The sequence below is a fragment of the Diadema setosum genome, chromosome 1, assembly GCF_964275005.1.
Source record: "Diadema setosum chromosome 1, eeDiaSeto1, whole genome shotgun sequence".
Taxonomy (NCBI): Eukaryota; Metazoa; Echinodermata; class Echinoidea; order Diadematoida; family Diadematidae; genus Diadema; species Diadema setosum.
The window spans coordinates 47,627,177-47,652,943 of record NC_092685.1 but is presented as its reverse complement, the minus strand read 5'-3'; the positions used below and the strand labels follow the sequence as shown (position 1 = coordinate 47,652,943).

General features: G+C 38.2%; 2 protein-coding genes across 2 annotated transcripts; one reads left to right on the top strand and one right to left on the bottom strand.

Moving 5' to 3' along the window:
* Positions 1 to 3,041: 3,041 nt before the first annotated feature.
* On the bottom strand, positions 3,042 to 11,028 carry LOC140236708 (AP-2 complex subunit sigma). The gene is made up of 4 exons (XM_072316633.1): positions 10,964 to 11,028; positions 8,836 to 8,985; positions 7,824 to 7,937; positions 3,042 to 6,233 (listed from the first exon to the last, which is right to left on the bottom strand). Exons 1-4 carry the CDS (start codon positions 10,964 to 10,966, stop codon positions 6,072 to 6,074), a joined length of 429 nt encoding a protein of 142 aa, XP_072172734.1. The 5' UTR covers positions 10,967 to 11,028; the 3' UTR covers positions 3,042 to 6,071.
* Positions 11,029 to 11,515: 487 nt separating this feature from the next.
* Positions 11,516 to 23,917, top strand: LOC140236697 (DNA-directed RNA polymerases I and III subunit RPAC1-like). Its single transcript, XM_072316621.1, has 11 exons — positions 11,516 to 11,795; positions 12,924 to 12,995; positions 13,764 to 13,871; positions 14,530 to 14,662; positions 15,868 to 15,987; positions 17,028 to 17,077; positions 17,682 to 17,814; positions 18,936 to 19,055; positions 20,737 to 20,804; positions 21,905 to 21,953; positions 22,388 to 23,917. Exons 1-11 carry the CDS (start codon positions 11,745 to 11,747, stop codon positions 22,513 to 22,515), a joined length of 1,032 nt encoding a protein of 343 aa, XP_072172722.1. The 5' UTR covers positions 11,516 to 11,744; the 3' UTR covers positions 22,516 to 23,917.
* Positions 23,918 to 25,767: the final 1,850 nt, after the last annotated feature.

The window sequence follows — 25,767 nt, the reverse complement described above, 5'->3', positions numbered from 1 at the left end:
TTTCTCTTCATATTTGTGGCACTGTAAGTGGATGTGTGGTAAAGCAAGGCTGTACACGAACCCATTTTTTCCACTGGTCTGACAGGGACAGGTCGGACCAGGGGGGCGTTTCATCAACGAGTTCGTCGGAGGTTTTCACCGACGAATTTGCTATCAGCCAATCAGACGCAAGGATTTACACTGACAACTTTTCAAAGCTAATGAAATCCTTGGTCTGATTGGCTGATAGCAAATTTGTCGGTGAAATCTCCGACGAACTCGTTGATGAAACGCCCCCCCCAGTAGTTACCCATTTTTTTCCATATTTACTGGTCAAAATCCAAATTTACTGGTCGTGTTGATTTTTTATTTATTTTTTTTTCTTTATTTTACTGTCCCCAACAATATATGTATATTTTTTCACCCGTCATGTTGAACCAATAAATTTAGCAATTCCTGAAAAGTTACTGGCCCGACAGTTACCTTTACCAGTCTGGGACCATCGGACCAGTGCCAGTAAGAGTTGGGTAAAGTACTGTGATAAATAGTTGTAGTCTTTTCCATTGTAGTTTGCAGTGACTCTCACTTGTCCTTTTGGAATATGATATTCTCTTCTGTGGCCAAACCTTTATCTATCAATCTCCTATATGGTGCAATACTTTACCGGCATCACTCGATCCTGGGAAACACTTTTTCTTTTTTTTTTATGTGGTTTAGGTTTAGATTTTTGTCTGATTCTGGTAATGTTGTGCAGACATTGTTAGTACAGTATGCAGTGTAAGGAAGTATGTTCTAAGGGCAAGTGTAGAAGATGTAAAGTAGAAAAATGTGTTTTGGACACATATCAGTTGGTTGTTTGAAATATTTTGAATGGAGAGGCACTGTTTGATGTGATAGGGATCATAAGCGTGTGTGCAAAGTTTCTTGGGTTGAGTTGTGTACAATTTGCGTGTTTTTGATTTTGTTTTTAATTTTCACATGTCATAGATCATGTATTCACTGGTTTGCAAGGTTAAAATTTGCAATAATGTACACTATAGGCCTCTCTAGTTCATGCCAGGCTATAATGAGTGCAACTGAAGCATTCATTCAGTAGTTTGGTTTGAATATTGGAATGGCAGCAGCACTGAACTAATATCAGTACCTGAACAGGGGACAATTTTTTTTTTTTTTTTTTTTTTTTTAAAGATGGGACAATACAAAAGGAATGTCACATAATTTGATTTGGGATGAAGTAGATATACATTGTACCGTGCAGTTCATTTCATCAAAGGTCGCTGTGGTAAATGTGAACTGGGAAAAGCACTCTTTGTTTCCAAGTATGTATTTTGTTTTTTCGAGCATTCCAATCAAATGCCTGTAATAATTGGACAATTGCATTGACACAGAAATGTGGATAGAGTATTTTGGGTACATTGGACAAAAAAAAAGAAGAAGATGTAATACATGTGTATTTACATACAAATGCCTCATGCATATCTTTTAAACCAGCTATATTTAGTATTAGTACACTTTCTGCTAGTTTTAATGACATGTGGAAATAACATCTTCTCCATTTACATATCCATGATGTGTTTGCCCTCTTGTCAGTGAATGTTGGTAATTGCTGGTGCAACTTGTGAAAAAGAAATTTGAATGTTAATCCTTTCACATGCTCATGGCTAAATATATGTATACAACTTTCTATATGCTACAAGAGTATTTCCCATAACTATTCCATGCTGTTCTAGGCAGGAGAGCAGTGTCATTCATCATAATACTCCTGTTGTCAGGGACCTTTGAATCTGCTATTCGCAAATGTAGTGGGAATTGTATGATATATCTGGGGTCCGTTGCATAGAAGTTACTATTATGGTAACTTTGCCATCCAATGGTAACTTCCATGGAATTCTTGATTTTGATTGGCTGTTGAGTATTGTTGCCATGGTAGTTACCATTGGATGGCAAAGTTACCATAATAATAACTTAAATGCAACAGGCTCCTGTACCGATACAATGTCCGTTTTTGTCTATCTCACTTATGTGTCTAACTGTCCTCATTTTCAGCAGCTTGTCAAGATGTTTATCTTGAGTAATTCTGTTTTTTTTTTTCCTTTGCTGTGTATGTTACATCTGCTAGATATAATAAAAATACTACGGAGTAATTTGAAATATTTGAGTACCCAATGTCCATTTTATTCTTGTGGTATGGAAGAGCTGTGAAGTCATTCTAGACCATAATACATATATGCTTTCAAAATACACAATTAGCCCTGCACTTGTGCTAATTACCTACTGTATTTTTTGTGAACATAATCTAGTACCTGTACCTATAGTGCATCGAACTTCACGCTCAAATACAAGTAAATATGGGCCGTGACGCGAGAAAAGGGCCCTTAGGGCATTAAATACCGAAAACGAGTTTTCACCTCCATATTGTAGAAGAAACTCTGACGTATTTGGATATGCAAACCTTTTTCTGAAATTCCACTCCTAAATGCCCCAATTACGACATTCAAAACAGCATGTTTGTCCAAATCCCGTCACTTTTTGCTGCGTCTATGCACGTGCGCGTAGTTAGCTAGTTGATCTCTTTTGCGTGTATTGCTTTGTTAAACTTGCGCGCCGTTTTCTGGCGTTTGCGCGCAGCGGCGCTAAGGGCCCTTTTCTCGCGTCACGGCCCATATATATATACATATCGTCGCTGGGGCTACGACAAGACCTCGTATCTACAAAATGTCAAATGTTCAGGAGAGCCAAATAACATGGCGGCCAAAGCACTGCGGCAAATGGGATAGCCTTTCCTTTGACATGCCGTGGTGGCTTCTTTTTTGGAGTAAGACAGTTGGGATTTGGCCAGGACATTATTTAGCCATTATTTGGCCATTAATCCAAAAATGTCATTTTCTCCAAAATTGCAGATACAAGGTCTTGTCACCCCAGTGACGATATACAGTATATATATATACATGTATATATATATGTGTGTGTGTGTGTTCATTACATACATTACTTGGTGTTGACAAAAGATTGTACTTTAGTAAACTGAAGCATGAAAACATTTCTGAACAAGCACAATGTGGTTAAGTTGATTGTACCAAATAATGGCCTTTTATTACCAAGCGCAAACTTGATATCAGTATTGTGTAGCCATGTCACATGTGACCATACATACAGTAGGCATGAAAACTGCTGATCTTACATTCTGCCGTTGCTTGCAATGGCTGCTCATCTCAGTTTTGACTGAAAATATTTAATTTGCGGAGGTCTATGTTTATCTCCTTCATTTTTCTATGCAAAGAAGAGGTGATTATTTTTTTTCCAATCACTAGCACATGTTGAGTTTATGACTACCCCACAACACATGACAACAATTTACAACCCCACACCCCTAATTCTACATGCATGGAATGTCTTGATGCACAAAGTCAGTTAAGTATGGTACATGTACAATCTACACAAGAATCGCAAGTTGAAAACTGAGCATAGTTGGCTTTGGTACTCAAAGACTGCTACACATCAGACCATTGATGCTTGAATTTTACCAGCACTTGGTCATGCACAAGGTACACAAATTACTATACTACACTGTATATTGGGTTCCAAAATGAGGATATTACACATACAGTGTACATGTAATGATTGGCATGTTAGAATGGTGCAATTAAACTGCAACAAAGTGTGAATAAGTCAATCAACAATCTGCAGTAAAATCTTTACTGTGAGCAAAAGATTTGCTTTAAGTTGGCAGTGTTCCATTATACAAAACAGAACGGTTAGAAATTTAAACTTGAGGGATTATTAATTGCATCATAATGTATGCACTCGCAAATTACATAGTTAGCTGTCCCCTGCTAATACAGTGTACAAGTATGTATTTCAAATTCAACCAAACATGACTGTTTGTGATGACATCAAGCTAACTACTACACTATAAACTGTACCTCTAAAATTGTACTCAATATGCAAATGAAGTTGCACTTTTGAGTTGCTCATAACTAAGGTCAGTTAAACATAATATGTTCATTGTAACATTGCCAAAAAAATAAATGCTTGTTTGCTTTCAACATAAAAGGCATACAGGCTTTATTTCATGATGACATTTTCAACAATGTTGAATCACTTAAATATAAAAAAAATCTCTCCTTTTATGTGCCAACATATGAGGTACATACAATAATATTCGGAAATCTGCAACAAGACATACTGTATCTGTCACTCAAAAGGGGTAGTATTGCAGATACACAGCAGCACAGAAAATACAAAAATCCTCTTTTTTCATTTCTTTGTACACATATGATGTACATGTAGTTACCTGGCAGAAAAGAATGGGTAATGACAAATTCACAGGTCTATCACGCTAAGCTAATAGAGGGATGTCTCAATCATTGCAAATTGATGAGTTATCTCTCTGGAGGTGGTATGATGTGTATTCAGCACTTTGCTGTGACACTTTCATTGCACCGATAAGAATTGGCAATTGTGATTTGGAAGCTTATCTTATAATTGCTATACTTGGCTTACAAGAGTTTTAGCTCACATATCACACTAGATCATGTTTGATACTTCATTTAAGTATTTCATTTGATAAGTATTTGTAAGTATCATTTACAGAAGAGATAAGTGTCTCCTCCTTTACTAATCCAAATCCAGATATCTAAAAATCAGGCATCATTCATTAATGCACTGCTTGACCAAATGTGAATTAAATCTTGAAATAGTAGTCAACCTTTGGGTATACTATACTGTTCTGTTGTAGGAATAAGAAATTCAATGTACAGCAGCACAACATCACAAAGCACTAAAAGGGCTGTCAAATGACACTATTGGAGCAATTTACATTGCATACAACAGCCAATAATTGGGACTCCTCATACATGTACTACGCTTACACATATTCTCACACATCATAATGTAGCACATTACTTTACAGTTTACATATGTATCATAATATATATAATTTTGTACATACTGTTGAAAATACAACCTCGATGCAACTGCATGCCTTGCTACCAAAATGTCTGCACATCAAACCACTGCTCATATTATGTTTATTTTCGTGTTAACATGAAAGGAACAGTATGTAAGAAGACCAAGGAACACTTTCCCACTTTCATACTTTCCAAGTTTATCTGGCATGGATACTTTTACTAAGTAAAAAAACTGAAAAACCAGTGTTGAATGTTGCTCATGACACTTCTAAAAATGTTCCATCAAATTCTTGACCCCTTAAAATTGTTAATATTTCAATAGAGTGTGAGTGGTTTTTCATTACCTTTCATCGCCTAAAGCGAAACATTCAGGTGGTAAAGACTGAAAACAAAACCCAAAAAAACTTTTATGTGACTTTTGAAACTAGGGTGACCCACTTGCAATCATTTATCACTTGATGTGCTTTAACATAATGATTGTTTGGACAAGTTTGAAGCAGACGAGAAGGTATGGAGTACACACTAGTCGTGTCACTGACAAAAGGACAAAAAAGCACAGTAATTGAATACTGATGACTTCAATAGCTCACATCATTGAACAACCACTGCACAGATATTTCTTTGTATGCTACCAGATGCAACCTATCTTAACCCGTTGAGGACGAGTCCCCGAGTATACCCGGGCAGGTGACTATGGGAAAAGCGTGTTATAGCAAAATCAGTCCGTCCTCAACGAGTTAATGTTGTACAGGAACAGATGTGTGACAGTTGGCTCTTATTGCTTCCATCACAATCCATGGCAATGCTCGATCTGCCATGAAGGGATTGCTCTAACACTGGCATCACATTTATCGACTATGAACAGGCCTTCACAAAAAAGATGTACACATCAGAATGCTTTCATAGGGCCTACAAATCTTCACAAACCTAATGCATGACATAACCTCAGTTAATAATTGCGCACGTGAAACATATTTCTCACTGACATAAGAGATACTCTGAGACATATTTCTCTCATATTTCTCTATGCAGGCTGCCAGTATGAGAGATGTAGGAAACACTGCTATAATTGTGAGCAGGAATTAACATGGAATACTTGAATGTACAGACATTTTGAAGCAGCTTGCATTGTACAACATTAAAAGAAAACAACAACAAAAACATACTACTGGAAAACTTGACCTACTCTAACTGCCCAAGTGTCATTAACTGTTTGAGGACTTTTGTCTGACTTGTTTCCCTGATTTCTCCCGCCAAGAACATCTCGTCGACAACGGAGTAAACCTTGTAGAAATTGAAAACTAGATCCAGCTCACACACATTGTGGAAGTACTCATTCAGCACCTGCAGAAAATGGGGAAAACATTGTTGCATCAGAATTCCCCGAGAGGGTTGATTCATTCAAAATTCTTTTTAAGACATGACACTTAAAGGTCCTGTTTTCCTTGGGAGCAGTGATTTAACAAATGTTCAAGATATCACTTTTGTTGCATATGTGTAGGTCAGTTGTATCACAAAACATCGTACCATATAAAATTTTTGCAATAAAGCCTAAAAGATAAGGAGTTATCACTATTTTTCTCATTAACCCTAAAAGGGCCGGGGGGGGGGGGGGGGGGGGGCGGAACCCGCCCCCCCCCCTCGACGTTTCACGCTATAATTCTGTAACGCGAGAAGGCCTCATCGCGAGGCTTCTTGACTTTCTTCGTTCAAGTCTCGCACAACTTTTGAGACCAAATTTGCAACGTCCGCGCATACTTTTGCGAAGCCACGCCCATTTTTGTAACAGAATGTCGCTCCAAAACGGGCACAATTTTGTGATTTTGTGTACATTTCCTATGGAAAACAGTGCTCTGTCATGAAAGGCATAAAAACCTGATTATTTTTACAATTAATCACTTTCATTGATTAATTTTGTGCTAATTATGGTAGAAAAGTGGTCAGTGACAATTTCCAATGAAAAAACAAAGAAAAAACAAAAGTTGAAAAACAAAGAAATACATAAGAAATTCTGAAAACAATAAAATACATAAGAATTGAAATGAGTTTTGGAAGTTTTTGTGATGTACAATTGTTGAATATGCTAAAACAGATTTACAGATCAAAAATTAGACTCTCAACGCTTTTAATTAAGCTAAAATATCACCTTGAGCTTAATTTGCATAATTAATTAATTTAAATTAGAAATTGATTGTTTCAAAAAATCTTATAACACAATCTTGTAGATTATGGCGCGGGTCTCACGCATGCAAAATTTCATCGCGATAGCACCACCGATGGCCGAGATCCCCCCCCCCCCCGGTCTGAGCATAGCCAAAAAAGCCCGGCCCCTTTAGGGTTAAAGCATAACTGTAGACAGCTTAGTTTGGAAACATTCTTATTATAACTATTATTCACATTTCATATATTTAACAATACTTAACATTGATGATACTGGTTCAAATCTTTACATTGGTTGTTTCTATTCCTAACTAACATTTTAGAACTATTTCGAGGCACTAATGCTGGGTTTTCATTTCATCTGCAAATGGTAAATTATGCCTTTAAGGACGTGACAGTGATGAAATTGGAACAACACAACACACGGGTGCTGTAGCTTAATTCTAGACTTAACTATGACCATGTGACTATATTCCCCTATCCCTTCTTTTCTTTCTTACTCATTCACACTGTCATTCTATGTCTACCAGCTATACACTCCCAGAATTACTTTTCGTAGCAGGAAAATGTTAGGACAGTCATGAAAATATACACTGTATCTATCAATCACCACACAAAATGGCAAATTAACAGGCAAAAATGGAATGTGATCTCAATATCACCAATAGTCCATGCATTGAATATATGATTACAATTCTATTACACAACACATCCTGCTGTGTAAAAGCTGCTAACAATCTCACGTCTGTGCATCCTGTCACTGCTGATACTTACTTCCACAAAGTTGTGTATAGCTTCTAGGTATGCCAGATTGTTGTCCCCAACGTCAACACAGATACAGAAATAGAGACCCGCGTATCTCCTGTAGACAATCTTGAAGTTGCGATACTGTAAAAGAAAGGAGCACAAACAAGCGTCACTACATGGTGCACACACGCAGGGCATCGCAGACAACACTCATCCATGCAAACAGTGACACCAACAACAATACGAAGTGGTGCAAAACTTTCAGATTTGTGCAGTGGGATGATGAATCCATGCGAAATACTGAAATGTGTCCTAAAAGTCATTATTTAACACTGAATCCACTCTACAAATTGTATACTGACAGCCTAAATAATTCTGTTTCCATCTGTTCAGGGATAGAATAATGCCTATACAAACATTACTTCTTCTTTTTTTACCATTTTACATGGGTCACAATATCATTGGTAACAATATCTCATGTCTTTTACAGTAGGATGAAGGTAAATTTGGATAAATGAAGGACACTTTACCTTTCTTTTTGACATGACAAAGAAAGATGATAATTGTCATGATCAAGTTGAAGTACTGACAAATTTAGTCCTGCGAGTATATATCAGTGTAATTTTGTCAAGTTCCTTCAGAACATACACCTGTTGACAAGAGAAATCTCTTTGTCATGAGGTACTTCATAGTTTAAGGCTGGTCATTATAGTATAATGATAGAAAGAGATAAACATATAACATACAAAATTAGCAGTCATCTGAAAGTTTGAATATTATAATATTGTATGTCAAGAAGACCAATTCGGAATCTAAATCAAATGCAAACACTAGAGACACAAAATACTGCTTATCAGTCATTACATGTACACTATATGTGGGAAACTGGTTGAAAGATGTTTGTGCAGCATTCTGTAATCTGTGCCAGTTTCTTCCCCATCACCTGATACTAAACAGTCAAGCTGGATAACAAACCAAAACAAAAACAGAACAGTACAAGGGGGAAGGAGAGAGAGAATGAATGAAATGAGTAACTCACTTCTACAAAGTTTGTGTGTTTGGCATCTCGTACTGTGACAAGGGCGTGGACCTCCTCGATAAGCTTTTGTTTCTCCTCATCATCGAATGCCATGTACCACTTGGCCAGCCTGGTCTTGCCTGCCCTGTTCTGAATCAGGATGAAGCGAATCTGCAGAGGCAAAGAGTGAAACATGGGCATTGACGATTCTATTTCTTTACACCAGACATTAACCTCTACCATCTTACCTTGCCTGCAATACATGTACATGGATAATTTATATACATACAAGCACACAAAGAATATTCCTGGGGGAAAAAAACAGAAGATACCTGTTTTGGCTTGAAGTGTAACAAACAACTAGAGAGCTTAGTACACAGATGCATGGCTGAAAGCTTTATTTGAAAAAGAATCCTACATCTGCACAATTGCATATCACTGTAGATTAAATAAGTTTCCAGAGCAGCATTATAAGAAACAACAATGTACCAAGAGTACTGGTAATCTTGATTTGAAGCACTGGCTGCCTCTTTGCACTGGTAAAAATTCCTCTAACTCTAACCCCTCATTCCTTCCCTCCCTTTCTTCTCAGCCAATGAAATACATAACAAAGATATTCAAAACATATGTCCAAAATGTATGAAAAGTTGAGCAGTTTGTCAGTATACTGATAGACTGTATCTTGTCACTAACCAGACGTATGAACTACATGTAAATCTCTGACACGTTCTTCTGAAATCCATGTGCTCCAGATCGTCAATTAATTGGAATAGACTAGAAAACTTTTTTATCCTTGTTGAAAATCTGTATAATATGAAAGGTTGTTCTATGTATCAATCATTCATTACAACCTTGTAACCTTTGTCAGAATTAACAATGGAATAAATTATAAACAAAACTTAAGTATATAGAACCCCCAGCATATTAGTAAACCCTGAAAATCAGGATATCATGCTCTACGAACTCAGTACAATCAATCTAAGACACTGTACATTCGAACTTGAATTTTTAAACAGTACAGTTGATAATCACAATTCACAGAATTCTAGATGTACGTGTAAGTACTGGGTATTAGAATGATAAGTCATGGAAAGCACCATATCATTTGGGAATAACTCTCTGTCAATGTTGATATAAAAGTCTTTTTAGTACATTTACAAACAGTGAACACAACTCTTTGCTGTAGGTCCTGCAACGGTATGTTCTGCAACCCAGATCCCCCTCTTGTCATGACTTATGTGTTCACTTCCACAGGTACAAAGTATTGTAGCAGCAAGACAATACATAGATTCAAGAAAGGAAGGGTATACACTTATAGATGTTAGAATGACTGTATGTATTGTGGTACAAGGTTGCCTTAAAAAGTCACAAAAATATGGCTTCCTGTGTACCAGTGATATGTTTTGTGTACTGTTGATAGTGGAGAATCTTTTTGCTCATATAGTGGTCCTATCAAACAAGCAGGGATTTTTTTCCCCAGTTTTCTTGTGGCTTGCCATAAAGTCCAAAAATAAGTCTTCAACATACAAATATTACAACAAAGTATTGATTTGTAGCCCATTATCTAATTAGCCTGGGTTTTACTACAGATTATACAAACATCAAGCTCAGTGTCATACTGTCATGATATGACTTTGAGTATGAGTTATGGCAGTTGCGATCACAATACATTTATTCATCATAACTGATCATGTCATTCATGATTCATCCATCCATTGAACAAGATCAAGATAAAGATTTTAGCAAGCAAAGAATCCTTGAGAAATGTGGCGCTTTACGGCGCATTCATAGAGCTATTAAACGAGTGGAGTAAGAATTCATGACGACTGTTGTTTTGTCTGCAAGAGGTGATTACATGAAAAATACCCACACTTTCTAAATTCACACAGATACAGACACCTCACCACATGTCATAGAGGCCACAGGCACAGCACAGAGTTTTCTTATGAACAGACAACTCCTTAACTCACGTCACAGCCTAAAAACGAATATCTGGGACTACAATAGTTTTATGTTTCAAAATCGTACACTTTATACCATATTCAAAGAATCTGAATACATGTTCAACAGAACATAGCAAACAGACGATTCTAATTTGGTAAGCGCAATAAGTACACAGCATAATCTTCGAAAAATAAAAGGAAATTACCATCTTTAAAGAATTTTCTTGGAGGGCGTCTTCAGAGCAAATCCGGAAATGATCTTGCTAGTTCCATTAAAAGATTAGGTAAAGCATGGTAAGCAGGAGATGAGGTAGGGTTTGAGGGCATTACATCTTTTGCAACATTTATACGTTCGTTATTTTGGATACTCAATGTTGTATAAACTATTTCTGAAAAGCAAACACGATGCACGCGATAGTTTTTTACTTTTCTACGCAAAACATTCCAGTGCATTGTACACAGTGTATAAAAATGTTTGTTTTTTCGGAAATTTTACCCATCTTTAGAATGGACTTTACCAAACCTCAAGTGCGAGGTTCCCGTTGTATTTGGGTACGTGGATAGTTGGCGCATGCACGGTCAGTGAGTTATCGATAGCGCGCGTACACCAGCCCACAGAACTCTTACACCAGCCATGCCAGCAGAGAACCATGCGGCCACGGACGCGCACTGAGAGAGACACGGGATCGATCGCGAGCTAGGAGCAGCGCGCCGCCGACCGTACCGGCCTAGGCTAGCTACTAGCGCCTCGGGTGCGGACGGGAGACGTAAGACCAGCGCCGTGACATCGCCTCCCAACGATCATTACGATTTCATAATTTCTGTTCTGTCAGGATTTTAGTTCATTTCACTCATCTCTTGTTGCTGTCTTTCAAGAATAAGACACTAGTAGACAAATTTACTTAGGAAAGGAGACGCGGCGCGGGGAGAGAGCTCGAATCACAAAGTCAGTCAGAGAGCAAGGATCGCGAGCGAGCGTGTGCAACTATGGAGGAAATGAGAACACGTGTTCGTCTGCTGGAACATGGAGTTGATAATGTAAGAATATTTAAACAACAAGATGTCGAAAACAGCCGTTTGTATATAAATTTATATATATTTTTTTTAAAGTGAGCTATGAGTTGCATCTGTGACGAAGTCTGACAGTGACATGTTTGCTAGCTGGAGAAGCTTCCATTTTCACTGATTTTGTGTGCAGAGTGTGAATTTTGTTCCGGACTGTGTGGAAGAAAATTGTTGGTTCAAACAGCTCAAAAAGTACCGTAGATCTTCATAAAAGTCAAATTTCAGTACTGCTCTCTGGGCTCTGCTGCCGACTGTGAGATAAATACGCACTTTCACGAAATTGATGGAAAAAACGGCATAAATTGGCACGGCAACGACAAATTTCTTTCATGAAAACAATTGCATTAATGAATAATCTTGTCTGATAGGGCCTATATGAAATGGTTGAAAATAATTTGCCTGATTTGTTTACAAGTTGAAAAAACCATTAACAATGCTTAAATTGCCGCAAACGGGATATTTTACTCTAGACCTAGTTGAAGGCCATCATCGATCATAGCCATGCACAGTTTTGAGTAAATTAATCTGACCTCAAAAGACTCTTGACGGTCTCTTTGTTCTACTCACGTCACTGTAACTTTTAGATCTAAAACAGCCTCATGCTTGTGGCATTTAAATTACTCATGGGCCTGGCATTATCCATGACCTGGTGGCTATGGCCCAAGTCCAGTGCAACTGGCTGGACAACTGAGCTAGACCGTTTCTACATCAACATGCAATGTCTTACATCACACACCACCATGGCATTACAATTTAAAGAAAATTGTAGTGAATTAAGATAAAGGCCTACAGGGCACATGTACCTGCACGTGTACGTTTTTACGTACGGGTGTACGTTGCCCATATGTTCATTGTCTTAATGACATGGACCAGCAGGCCCAGATTTCAAATGCTTTTTAGTAGTTTATGTAAAATTTTAATACACATTGTCTTTTCTCAGTGCCTTTTTTTTTTTGTCTTGTCACAAACATTAGTCTGTTTAATTGCCGATTTCACAAGTGTCATCACTCTATGATTTGCATTCATGGATGTAAAACTGATGATGAGCACAGAATTTTTTATTTTCTAACTTTCGTTCACATGTCAATGATTGTCTCTCAGGTACACAGCTCAGATTTCCCCGGGAACTATGTGGGATACGACGATGCATTCGATCTTCACAAGTTTGCCGAGGTTAGACCATGATTGAATAACATCTAAACTGTGTGACAGTCTGACACTCGGCTATAGTTCGTTCCACCATGAACACATCAGTTATGCCCACACAACATAATGTGTCACATACCAATCTGAAGATCTTCTTGTGTGCAACACTGCTGTGGTGTCCTGGTACTACGTAGCTGACAGCACTAGACTGCTCAGCGATGTCTATCATGCATTGACCATATGCTAGGGATGCTGCAGAAATGGCTGATCATTCTGTCAAGTCGGATCGGTGTACTGTAAAAGTGGATATTTTCGTGCGAATAATTTTTCGCGCTCCACCGGGTAAAAAGAGTTTCGGGTGTTCTTAATTCAAGTCTTGAATCAAGACATCAACTACTTATAGTAATTATATGATTTAAAAAAAAACAAAAAACAAATCTGAAGTATAAAATGCCAAATGATAATTCCCAATAAGAATGATGGCATTACAATGGAAAGTATTTTGTAATATGGGAACTGATGACCAACCTGTACAGACCCGTGTAGGAAAATCTATGTCCATGACCATTAGAAATGATGCATATTTGATGTTTGAAATTTTTACTTGAAGCTCAAGTTTTTTTGAATGATACCTAAATTTGCATTTGTTCTTACTTACTGTGAATCCGTTTCAACCTGTTAATTTTGTTTTCAAATGACAAAATTTGATGTGTACATTGGACACTCCAAGGTTTGTTTGTAGCAAGAATGCACGATAGAATAACAGTTTTGCTCCAATTTTTCATTCTGATGCAGAATTTCCGGATCGACATTGTGCGGCTGACAGACACGGAACTAGAGTTTGATATGGTGGGCGTGGACCCAGCGATCGCAAATGCTTTCAGGCGGATTCTTCTGGCTGAGGTAGGATAGGTGACAAAACTCTATTAACTGGTATATTGCCCCCAAACCTCAGTATCAGAAGTAGGCCTAAGTGGTGGCTCAGGTTTTTACAATATTTCCTATTTTATGTAATCACATAACAGACATTTCAAGGACCCGCAAAATTGGCAGAGATGTCAGATATTTGAGTTTAGTTGGCTTTTTTTTTCTGTCATTGGTGTTTTATGGTACTTGCAAGGAATTTGGTAGGTCATTTTAACTTAAAGTGTGATGATTTTGACCTTATTAGGTCACAGAAATGTCAAGTATTTCACCTCCATTCAAGTAAAATAGTTTTCCAGTGTAAATGTAAATATGATACATCAGTGTTGTTTCCTACGGTAAAAAAGTTTACAAGTGTATCGTGTGTGTGTGTATGTGACTACAGAAAGTTTGTAGTTTCTCTTTTGAGTATGAAGATCAGGATAATCCTCAGGCACATCTGCCTATGACAACCTAAATAGCAGTTTTCAAATACTAGAACCATGCCCAACCATGCCCAACCTAGCACTGAGTCAAATGTTCAGTGTGCATTGCATTATACATCTGAAATAACTTCAGCTGTTAGTAAGAGGTGAAAAAATGTTACATACATTGAAAGAAATTGTGAGACTAGCACATTCTGTTGGTATTCTTGCAGGTTCCCACCATGGCCATAGAGAAGGTATTCATCTTCAACAATACCTCCATCATCCAGGATGAAGTCTTGGCTCATAGGCTGGGGCTGATTCCCATCAAGGCTGATCCACGGATGTTTGAGTACCGCCAGGAAGGTGAGCTGACCACCTCAGTGTAGAATACTGTAGGCATAGCCTGTGACTTGGTGTGTTTTGCCTTATAATGATGCACAGCGCTGTACCCTGGGGAACCATCATACCCTGGGATACTGCGTTATATGGTTCCATCTCAATGTACATGATGTATATTTAGACACTGCGATCATGGCAGATATAGGACTCAGCAATAATAATCCCCAATACCAATTCAGCCCTGTTATGGATTTTATATACCTTTAAAGATAATATAAAGTTTTGGAACCTCAAAAGTTTCCCTGAATTTCCTTGTCTTATTTTGTGTTTCAGGTTAAAGTACCTTTCATATAACTAACACTGTGAGACTTACTCGCCCCAAAGTGCTCTCATGTCTTAGTAATCATGCAATAATGGTTTCGTACCAAAGGCGTTAGTTTGACTCGCCGCCGTACGGGAGAGCTACACTGAATTGACGGCCAGCGCATGCGCACACAGACATCTTATCCGTTCATGGGTTTGAAATTTGTGTGCATGTGATGTGTGCGCATGCGCTGGCTGTAGTATTCAGTGTAGCTCTCCCAAGGTCCTCTCGACCGAGTCACATTCAGTCATCAGTTCGAACAGAAAGGGACTATTGGCAGAACCAAACGTTGCCCGAAGCCTGTTTTCAATACTTCAACTTAACTGGTAAGTCTTCAAATTGAAGAAATTTTTGGATTTTAAGTTGATATTTACCCACGATACTATAGTCTGTCATGATCCTGAATGCTACAATGCGAAGCCCCATTACGCTATGCGTATGGGGCTGCTGGTCGCAGTTAATTGCATGATTACTAAGACATGAGAGCACTTTGGGGCGAATAAGTCTCACAGTGTTAGTTATATGAAAGGTACTTTAACCTGAAACACAAACTAAGACAAGGAAATTCAGGGAAACTTTGGAAGTACCAAAACTTTATATTATCTTTAATTACAATATTGATAAAAGTAATGACCCCTTTTTTTAAAAGTATTAATACAATTTTGTAAGTGTACTTGATTTTGCAAAGATGAGGCTTAGTGTAGCAAGATTACAATAAGAAGGTTACCGTGGAATGTTCACATAATCTGTGGATTGCCCTGTAATTCTCTTGCATGATCATTAAAAAAGAATGTCAGCATTACTTCTGAACATCTTTTGAATTGTTACTTGAGAGGGGATATGCCTGTGTATGTTGCTTCTTTAGGAGATGAAACGGGTACAGCTGAAGACACGTTGGAGTTCCAGCTAAAGGTGAAGTGTTCTAAGAACCCCAACGCACCCAAGGATGCTACAGACCCAGACGAACTGTACAAGAATGCCAAAGGTACATAGAGATTCCATTCATGATAGGGTTAACACATTCATTATTCTTCCTCTTGTACATGTTTTTGTTTATTTCTACAAAACATGTATGACACTTCATTCTTGATGTATCTCAGAAAGGACAAACAATATATGCTATTGTCTGATGTTTACTTAAGCTATTACTTACCAGTGTAGCTAAATCTGAAACATAATCTAAAAATACATAAGACGAGGCTTTGAAGATATGCTTTGGTGGATAAAGTTTCCATTAATCGAGCTGTCAGAGAGCACCAGTCAACAGAAAATCTGGCAACAAGATATCACGATCTATAATCCCTGAAAGAGATGAAAAACTGATGATTCATCTCCAACTTTCTATTTAAAATTTGCTTGCCTGCCTGTATCAGAATTTATTGGATGCAGCAAAAAAGGCTACTGAAAACTGCTTATCCATTTGTGGCGAGCCAATGGAGTGAAATGGAATCAAAAGGGGCCTGAGCTTTTGATCCTAGCAGAATCTTTGTCAGAGGCAAAAATCAGACTTAATTTATCAAACTTACATAATTAACTGTGACTTCAAGTCAATATCAGATTAATTTAGAGGTCACTGTTTATTTTCATTTCCATAATTGCAATTGATTTTCTGATCCTCTCTTTACATGATTTTATGATTTAATCCACATATACAAATATGTTTTCACCATCAATCACACTTGTTCAGTCTCTTTGATCTCTCTAGATTGATATAAGGTGTGTAAATCATGAAACTTTATTCACTTTTGACATAGCTAAGCTGGACTAGTGACATCTGTTCTGGTGGTCATTGTGTATTTGCTAAACGTGAATATCTTTCCTTTGTTTTCATCATTTGCTGTTGTTTATGGATTCTTTTGTTTTGTGGTGTTATATTTGTTTACTCTATAATGAATCACAATAGACTTGGCACTTTTGGGATGACTAGGGTTTCACTGTAACTATTTTACAGAGATACATTTCTACTCAAATCAATTAACGGTGTGATGGTGTATTTATGTATTTGTTTGTTGTTGATTTTACCAGTTACAACAGAGCACATCAAGTGGATACCCTTAGGAAACCAAGAGGAACTGGTGAGAACTTAACCATTTATAACTGACATGATTCGTGTCTTCACTACATTCATGTGTGCAGTACATATTGAGGCCCTGACAAGTGGGCGTACCAAGGAATAGGACCAAAGGATGATAGGTCCAAAGGATTCAAGGTTTCACTAGTACTAGGAAGCATTATTTGCCTTCTCTAATGAGCTGGGGATATGCATGTAGACCTTTCTAAACAAGAGGGCCAACTATGACAAAATGTTAGCTAGAGGACATGATTACTTGTGATCAACACCAGTCATTATGGCAAAATGGTTGTAAACAGGCTCATGGATATTGACAAGACTACACTTTCTTTATGACTGACTTCTGCATCAAAATTGTGTACAGACTATTGGTGTTCTGTGATACAATTCAGGAGACCCAAATGGATATAAATGATAGTAGATTGAGTGGATATATTTGTCATTCTGATCAGGTTGTGTAAGGGGATAGAGGGAATTTCATTGTCGGCATGAAAACTATGAGTTTCTACTTATCTTCGTGTAAACTTAAGACTGCCTATTGTTATGCCTCCGCCACTTAGTGTCACCGGAGGCATTATTTTTATTTTTGTTTGTTTGTTTGTTTTCAGTATGGACCCAAAGGCATTGGTCCCGTGGACAAGGACATTCTGATAGCCAAGCTGAGACCCGGCCAGGAGATTGACCTCAAAATGCACTGTGTGAAGGGAATCGGCAAGGACCACGCCAAGTTCTCACCTGTCGGTAAGCATGCTTGGTAAACTTGATGTTCAGTTCAAGTGTCAGTGTCAAAGACTTATTTTGACAGCAAGTAGCTACAAGTGTACATTTTGTTCTGATGTCAAATGCAACACATTGTTGCTCAATCAACCGCTATAAATTACTGTAAATTCTATTGAAGACCATGTCACGACAATGATCAAATGTGGATATTGGTATGTAGGACTGGTTCATTCTTTCAAGCGTATAGCACAATGTGCCTAGTTAATGCTGTTCCCTAACTGTTGCTAGTCACCTGGGGCGAACGATGAGGAGTCAGCATCATTCGCCCGTTTTTCTTGTGTGAGTAGGTGGGGGACTACTTCATTGGGTTAGCACCCTGCTCTTTGCGATGAATAAATGAATTTTGGTCTTTCATGTGTTTGAGTCGGGCCTAACTCACACACAGGATTGATGTGACTTGGCTAAACACAGTCAAGTGATGGAGGTACATTCATTATGTTAGCCCATGGGCGAACATTCTTGTTATGTTCTCCCATGGGGAAAACATTTTCACGTAACAAATACCCGCGCACACAGTGAATTTGGCTCTGCGCGAGCTAGTGCGATCGAGTGCGTTGTGCGCGTGCTGGCCATTGGACCTTATCGCTAAGAATACCATGATGTCAATAAGGTACGGTACGGTTTGATGCGCCACTTTCAGAGCGTGAAATTATTTGATAATGATGGTATTTGACCAACCCATATAATATAACAGATGATGACTTTTGTTGTCCGGAACATACCAAATGTTCGACCCTCAGGGTTTGAAATGCTATTTCGGGAGGCTATAAGTCCCTCGACTTCGTCTCGGGACTTATAACCTCCCTCAATAGCATTTCAAACCCTTCGGGTGGAACATTCGGTATGTTCCCTTCCCCGCCAGTCATCATCTATATAATATGTCTGACCAGTATGGTTGAGTATTTGTGACTACAATTACCAGCAATTTTTAAGACTTGACAGTGTAAGACTTGACATAGTTCAACCAAACATTGTTTGCTAATACTCTGTTGATACTTTCCAGTTATTTGTCAAATATCAATTCTCCACACAGTTCAAAATTCAATCATTGCCCTGCCCTTTGCTGTCTTCCTATCATCCAGCCACTGCATCGTATCGCCTCATGCCTGAGATTGTCCTGACCAAGCCGATCCGAGGGGAGAATGCAAAGCTGCTGCAGAAGTGTTTCTCTCCTGGTGTCATTGAGATTGAAGACAGAAACGGTAAGGTGATCGCCAGCTAGACAAACAGGGATCTCACCTCAAGCAGTTTAACTAATTTTAGAATGTCTTTGTACATAGGCTACATTGTGTCAACACACTCACATCAGTGAATTATGTATGTTTTTAGAGTGCAGCAGTGTGTAGAGGACACAAGTGTTTTTAGGATGGAGACTTTCATGCAAGAAGTGAGGGAAAAAATAGATTTGAGGGAGAATGCGACCCCAATATTTATATGGATTGAGTGAATGCAGCAGTATTGATACAACACATTGGTGAAGTTTAAGAAAAATCAGACAGTCTGCTCAAAAGTTATGAGTTCTACACTTACAGCATTTCATAATGTTATGTACGGACAGTGATGTCAAGAAATTGTGAACAGAATTCAACATATTTCCATTTTTCTGGCATAATGAAAAATCACTTTCAGAAAATTGGGAATTATTACCCTTGACAGGCAATATGTCAATATCAAAAGGAAAGGAATGTGTACCTTTCACGAGAAATTAATTTCTATGGATTTCTATTTATGTTTTGTTTATCTTTGTTGTCCATGCTTGGCATCACAAACTCTTGTAGTCTTCTCATCCTGCAGTGATGGCACCAAAACTCTAAAAATTCATAACTTTGGAAAGGATTGTCTGATTTTCCTCAAACTTCACTTATGTGTTCTACTAATTTGCTCAAATCCTGTACATATTTGGGTTTCATTTCCCTTTAAGGCAAATGAAAAGAAGAAGACTAAGAGTAATTTCTGCATCTGCATTCCATGAAAACCCCACACAGTCTGCACCATTGGCTGTTGTGTCGTATGAGGAATGCTAGAGCAAAGAACGACCCGGTCGTTCAGGGTGGACATCCAATGTGGCTGCCGAGAACCCCTTCACGGTGTGACACAATTTCACCCCACCCACATTCATCCGGTCTGATCTCTCATCTTATCTATCAGCTCCATGGAATTTCTCACCCATTTTCATAGATGCAGATGTTGAGTGAGCAACAGTACTGTGGAGAATGTATGTTAATAGCACAGAATGATTTTGCTGCATTACATAGATTAACAATTTTCATAGAGTTGGTCAAGTAGGAGAAAAGAATCAGATCAAGCTCATGGTCACTTGATTAAATAAATTGATGCGGAAGGACTGCATAGTGAGTGCAGTGATTGTCAAGTTTGATTTTCAGAGTACTGTAATTCACTTAGCTGAAGGGCAATTTTGTTCAAAGATATTTGAATGTAAACTACAGTATGATTATCAGATAACTTTGTAGGATGTGCTGGAATGAAATTGAAGATGAACTCCCTAGAATTTGTTTGGAACGAGTAATTATGCTCAAAGTTTAAATGCCTATATTTTCTGTAATTTACTGAGGTTGTAAGATTGCAAAGAACCTATACACAAGCCCCCAAAGGAGATGATGGTATTTGATGCGATGCATTGCTAATCAGATAATGCATTTTTTTTTCCTTGTAAAAAATATACAATATTTAATTTATTTGATTCTGCAAAGTATTCAGTACAAGAGTTTCCAAAAGCATAATTATGGTTGAATGGATGAACAATCATACTAGTCCAAGATTTTAACTTCTTTGATGATGTAAATGTGTGTTGGTCTTTGCCAGATGATGTTAATTAGCCTGCCTGACACAGCATAATATCTGTTTTGTGTTGGTTGTATCAAGGTGTGCCAGAAGCAGTTGTGGCTCATCCCAGGAGAGATACGTGCAGTAGAGAAGTCTTCTCGCATGATGTAAGTATCTTTCTCTTGGGGAGGGGAGACGAATTGTTGTTAACATTCAAAGATGTGGTAGTGGGGATTCATGGGTGTCCTGATTCCTTCGCGGCCCACTGGGCATCGGGGTACATTTGAAAACCAGGAATAGCACCTGTCAGCGAATATGTGCATCGAAGCGTAGGCTCATCAGTAATGGTCAACTCAAGTTGAGATTCTTTGGCTGTGTATGTGCTTTACACAGAGATCAATGATAAAGCTGTACATGATTCATTACTGAGATTCTCAAATATATCCAAGCCAGGCTGGTCTTCCCACTCCGTGATTTCTCACACTACCTGGGGCCCATTTCATAAAACTTGTCATCAGTGACAACTGCCACATTTCTATGACAAATTTGCTCTCAGCCAATCAGATGCAAGGATTTCAGTAGCTTGTCACATCTATGACAACTTGTCACTGATGACAAGCTTTATGAAACGGGCCCCTGGTCTTTAAATGTATCATCTCTGGCCCAGATTATTGAGCAGTGGGTGGACAGAATTCAGTGCATGAGATTTGTGTTAGATATCAAGTTGTCTGTGTACTACACAAAGTTCAATACATCTGCCTTAACATCACACTGTTAAGTTGCCCTCTCCAGAATACCACTGACAAGCTCAGACTGTGTTTGTACCTGTATGCAGTTCTTACATCATTGTCAACAATTATGTGGAATACCTATTTCGGCCATGGCTGGTCTCATTGTGAAGAGGGACTACCTAATTCACATTACATGTGTGGCAGTAGTAGCTCCTCAGATACTTCTGAATTTTCTTTCCAAAACATACTTTGGATGACTTGTGAGAGTTTATTACTGTTATTTACCTGTGGATTCAATTTGGTGTACATTTTATTCTCTTCCTGTAGGAAGATAGATTTTGAGTTTTTACAGATTTTGTACAAATGTCTTGTGAAAAGTGTGCCCTGTCATATCTCTTGTCCATTCCACTTTGAGCAGAAAAAAACAAAACAAAAACATGCGATGAAAATGCTACCATAATATTATCTTGTTAAAGCAGAGGTCAAATGATTCAAGTTTCAGTTGATAAGTGGTGACTGTACCTGTTTTTCCCCAGGAGCTGAAGGACTGCGTGAAGCTGAACAGAATACGAAATCACTTCATCTGTAAGTATCACGCTTAGTCCCATGTATTAGCAGTATATGTTGGGGTGATGGTTATGAAGAGGAAAACTCCTAGATACTTGTATGTCTTTAGACAATGTTGCTGTCCCATAGAGATACTGAATTTGAATTAGATGTGTGTCATGGACAAACTGAAAAATGAGCCATTTTCATTTTTGAATGATATTTATTAATCAGGTCATCAATCAATCAATTTGCCAATTGGTCAGCAATTGCTCATAAATTGAAAGCTGTTTCTGAATGATCATCTCAACTTTATACTTGTCATAAATTAATTGAGAACAATGAAATTACTGATTCTTCATCATTGTGAGTACTGCAATGTTTTTGTTAGATATTTCTCATAAACTTCTTAACTTCTGTGTTGACCTTGCTTTGTCATTCGGATGTCTGCTTTCCTCCATGTCCATCCCCAGTTTCCGTGGAGTCCACAGGAGCTCTGACTCCAGATGTCTTGGTGTCAGAGGCCATTAATGTCTTGAAGAGCAAGTGCAAGACATTTCTGAGTGACCAGGAAACCATCAGGCAAGGAGAGGAGACCTGATACGGGGAGGAGGTGATTTCAGGAGCCTTGTGGTTTAGTGAACTGCTTCCCGATTGTGAACAATCAAGCCAGAAATATCTTGTGAAAAGAGGCGAGTTGGAAGAGAGATAAGAAAACTCTGGAGTGAGCCTTTGATTTGTGATGATTATCATACTCTGAATTATTTTTGATAGAGCATGTCTCACATCTCACCATAGTGCTCAAAGCGCTCTACAACATGCTGTTACCCAGGTCCTGGAATTGAGACACACCCAAACCTAAGGTGCACTCTCACTTTCCATCAGGTGGGAGTATTCCAGCCAGGCTGTCACTCTCTTTGACTCACACACGCAAGATCCACTCACCGAAATGTTCGGCCTCCCACAGTGAACCTATTCATACACCTTGATAGGTGTGAGCATATGTGGAGAAAGTGTCTTCATTCGGAGATGTAAGTGTTGTGGGAAGACTTGAACCTGTGACCTACATGTCAAAGTGCGGAACATGACATTGAATGGGACACCACCACAATGAAAGTGGGCATGTGAGCACGTTCATCAGAACTATGGTTTTCTTTTAAGATGGACTGTGACCAGAGACCTGTGTGGGATAACATGCAGCCTCCTGGCAAGTTTTGTCCTGTGTTGGTGAACAGACAGTGTGGGTTAGATTGGAGTGTTTACCACTGTGGAAAACTTCCATGACGTTGGACTTGATCAAACACAGACTGGATATGAACATTTGGACTGCAGGCACTTGCTAAAGCATGTAGATATTGCAGCAATTCATTTCTTCTGCATGTTACATGGAATGTACTTTGTATAATACACAGCAGGTACAGTTCTAACCTGACTACATCCTCATTGTCCAAATTCTACAACAGGGGAGTCCCATTATATAGCGAGGTCAGATATAACAAGATTCCATTTTAATGACATAAATTGTCATAATTGTCCAACCTGTACATGTTCAAAATGTAGGAATTCAAATTTTCTTCTAATGCAAGATGAATTTCGGGCCAAGAAGAAAAAGTGGGATTTGTGCGGATGTATCAAAAAGTCTTGGTCCAGACCAAACAGTGGGCAAAATCATGTGCCATTTGAAAACCAGCAAACTTCCCTTCAATTAAACCACTTCCTATACCTGTCTGCAATGATGCTCTCCTGTTCATCAATATTGCTTCATACTATGTGTGAAACCCTCTCATAGCTGAACATGTTCACTATTTATGAGTGTCTTCCAAGTGTACGGTTGCAACAATAGTCCTGATATAACAAGGTAAATAAGTCGGATCTGACACCCATGTTATAATGAGATTCCCCTGTATCCATGACAGGCTGTGACCAGTACACCGGCCTGTTGGCCATATCATTGGGTCACGAGTGTTTTTCTGAATAAAGGCAATGAAATTGCAAGTAGTGTATACCAATGTATTCTTCAGCAGTGATTCGTCTTGGACCCTTAAAGGGGAAATCGAGTTCCAATATAAGTTAGTCTGATAAAAAAAGAGTAAAATCTTACAAGTTCAACGGTACAAATTTCTGACTGAAATCAGATGAAAAATAGGGAAGTTATGACATTTTTAAGTTTTGCTAATTTCTGCATTAGTTCTTGTACAATGGGTATGAATATGCAAATGAGTGAGGTAACCATATCATAACCTCACAATTTTCCATGTATACATACAAAAAATTAAAAAATTCAATATTTCTGTCATTGAAGTCTGAAACATGATGTTATTCCTGGTTGAATAACTTCAGAATAGTGGATGTTTAGATAGAGGATTTGAGCCTCGGGTATAATTGCATGTGAATGAAAGACCGGAAATTTCACAATTTTATGTTCAAACTATATGGCAAGTTATGAGGGGATGACATGCTCACTTTGCCATTTGCATACTGTATACGCCAAATATTTTGTGAGGTTTTTATTTTCACGAATTTCGCGAGTCGTGTGCTAGTCGTGAAATTAAAGACACGCGAAAATATTGACTCTGATCCCGCTGTGGATGTGACGTACACATATTCATTTCTTCGTTCAGTACAGGACTCCACGTTCGCGAATTTAACCACTCGCGAAATTGTCGGGAATTCCCGATTCGCGAAAATTTAGACTCGTGAAATATATGGCCTATACAGTATTCATATTGACCGTTCAAGAACCGTTTCCCGAAAAATTAACGTAACTTCAAAATGTCGTAAGTTCCTTATTTTTCATCCGATTTCCAGCAAAATTATACTGTTGTACTCGTAGTATTTTACTCTTTCTTATCAGATTAACTTATATTTGGACTGGATTTCCCCATTAAGACCTATTGAAGTCCTATGCCCAAGCTACGTTTATGGCCAGGTGGTATAACGGCCGTGGGGACTACACTTTTTCCTATCTCAAAGGGAAACTTACCTCGAATGTACACATGGATTCAGCGAATGCAGAAACAGTGATACACATTAGTGAAGTTTGAGGAAAATCAGATTATCTGTTCACACAACTATTAACATATGAACAGGGAATCACCAAGTGAAAACATTCAGTGCTAGTACTAGTATTGCTGTGTGTTACTCATTCTTATTTATTTCTTGAAAGGTAAAGTGGCAAGACCTGAAAATGCCTGACAAGTAGCAAATCATGAAATAAATATGCAAATTCATGAAATTCTTCCGTCGAGATGTTTTCATTGCAACTGATTGATAAATTGCCCTACATCAGCGTAAATAAGCACCAAATTGATCAGTGTTTTAGTAGTAGCCATGATAACATTATTTATGTCGATGTAGGGCAATTTGTCAATCAGTTGCAACAAAATAAATATGTTCACAAAAATTTCAGCTCGTGCAGTGTATCATGCCTAGTTCGGTGGTTGTGGTACTATGCCAGTATTACAATTGACAAATTGCCCTACCTTGACGTCAGGTCCAGTTATGTGTTCACAAGTGCACACCCAGATTTACACTCGCATGAAAATCAGCATTAGTCCATGGAGAAAACAGACACATGAATCATTTTTGTTTTTTTTATATATATGAACTTGACTTTTATTTTTGTCTGTATGCATTTTTTCCACAGGAGAAAAACAAAAGAAACAAACAGGACGACTTTATGACAAAGAGGTACAGATGACACTAGGTTCTCCATTAATTGGTCATGCATGCAATTCTTTTACAGTTTACAAGCAAGTTGCAATTTTCCTGCTGTTTCCCTTAAAAATTGACAGAAAAACAAAACATCTATAATTCTATGCTCAATGACTACAGGTTTACAAATCGTGGAGAA

Bases quoted from the DNA above. Each gene is read 5' to 3' on its own strand.
- LOC140236708 (XM_072316633.1), bottom strand. The intron at 7,938-8,835 runs GTGAGTTACTCA...TTTCTTTTACAG, and splicing joins AACACACAAACTTTGTAGAA to TATCGCAACTTCAAGATTGT. The intron at 6,234-7,823 runs GTAAGTATCAGC...CATTTTCTGCAG, and splicing joins CTATACACAACTTTGTGGAA to GTGCTGAATGAGTACTTCCA.
- LOC140236697 (XM_072316621.1), top strand. From the start codon at position 11,745: ATGGAGGAAATGAGAACACGTGTTCGTCTGCTGGAACATGGAGTTGAT. The intron at 11,796-12,923 runs GTAAGAATATTT...ATTGTCTCTCAG, and splicing joins TGGAACATGGAGTTGATAAT to GTACACAGCTCAGATTTCCC. The intron at 20,805-21,904 runs GTAAGTATCTTT...GTTTTTCCCCAG, and splicing joins GAGAAGTCTTCTCGCATGAT to GAGCTGAAGGACTGCGTGAA.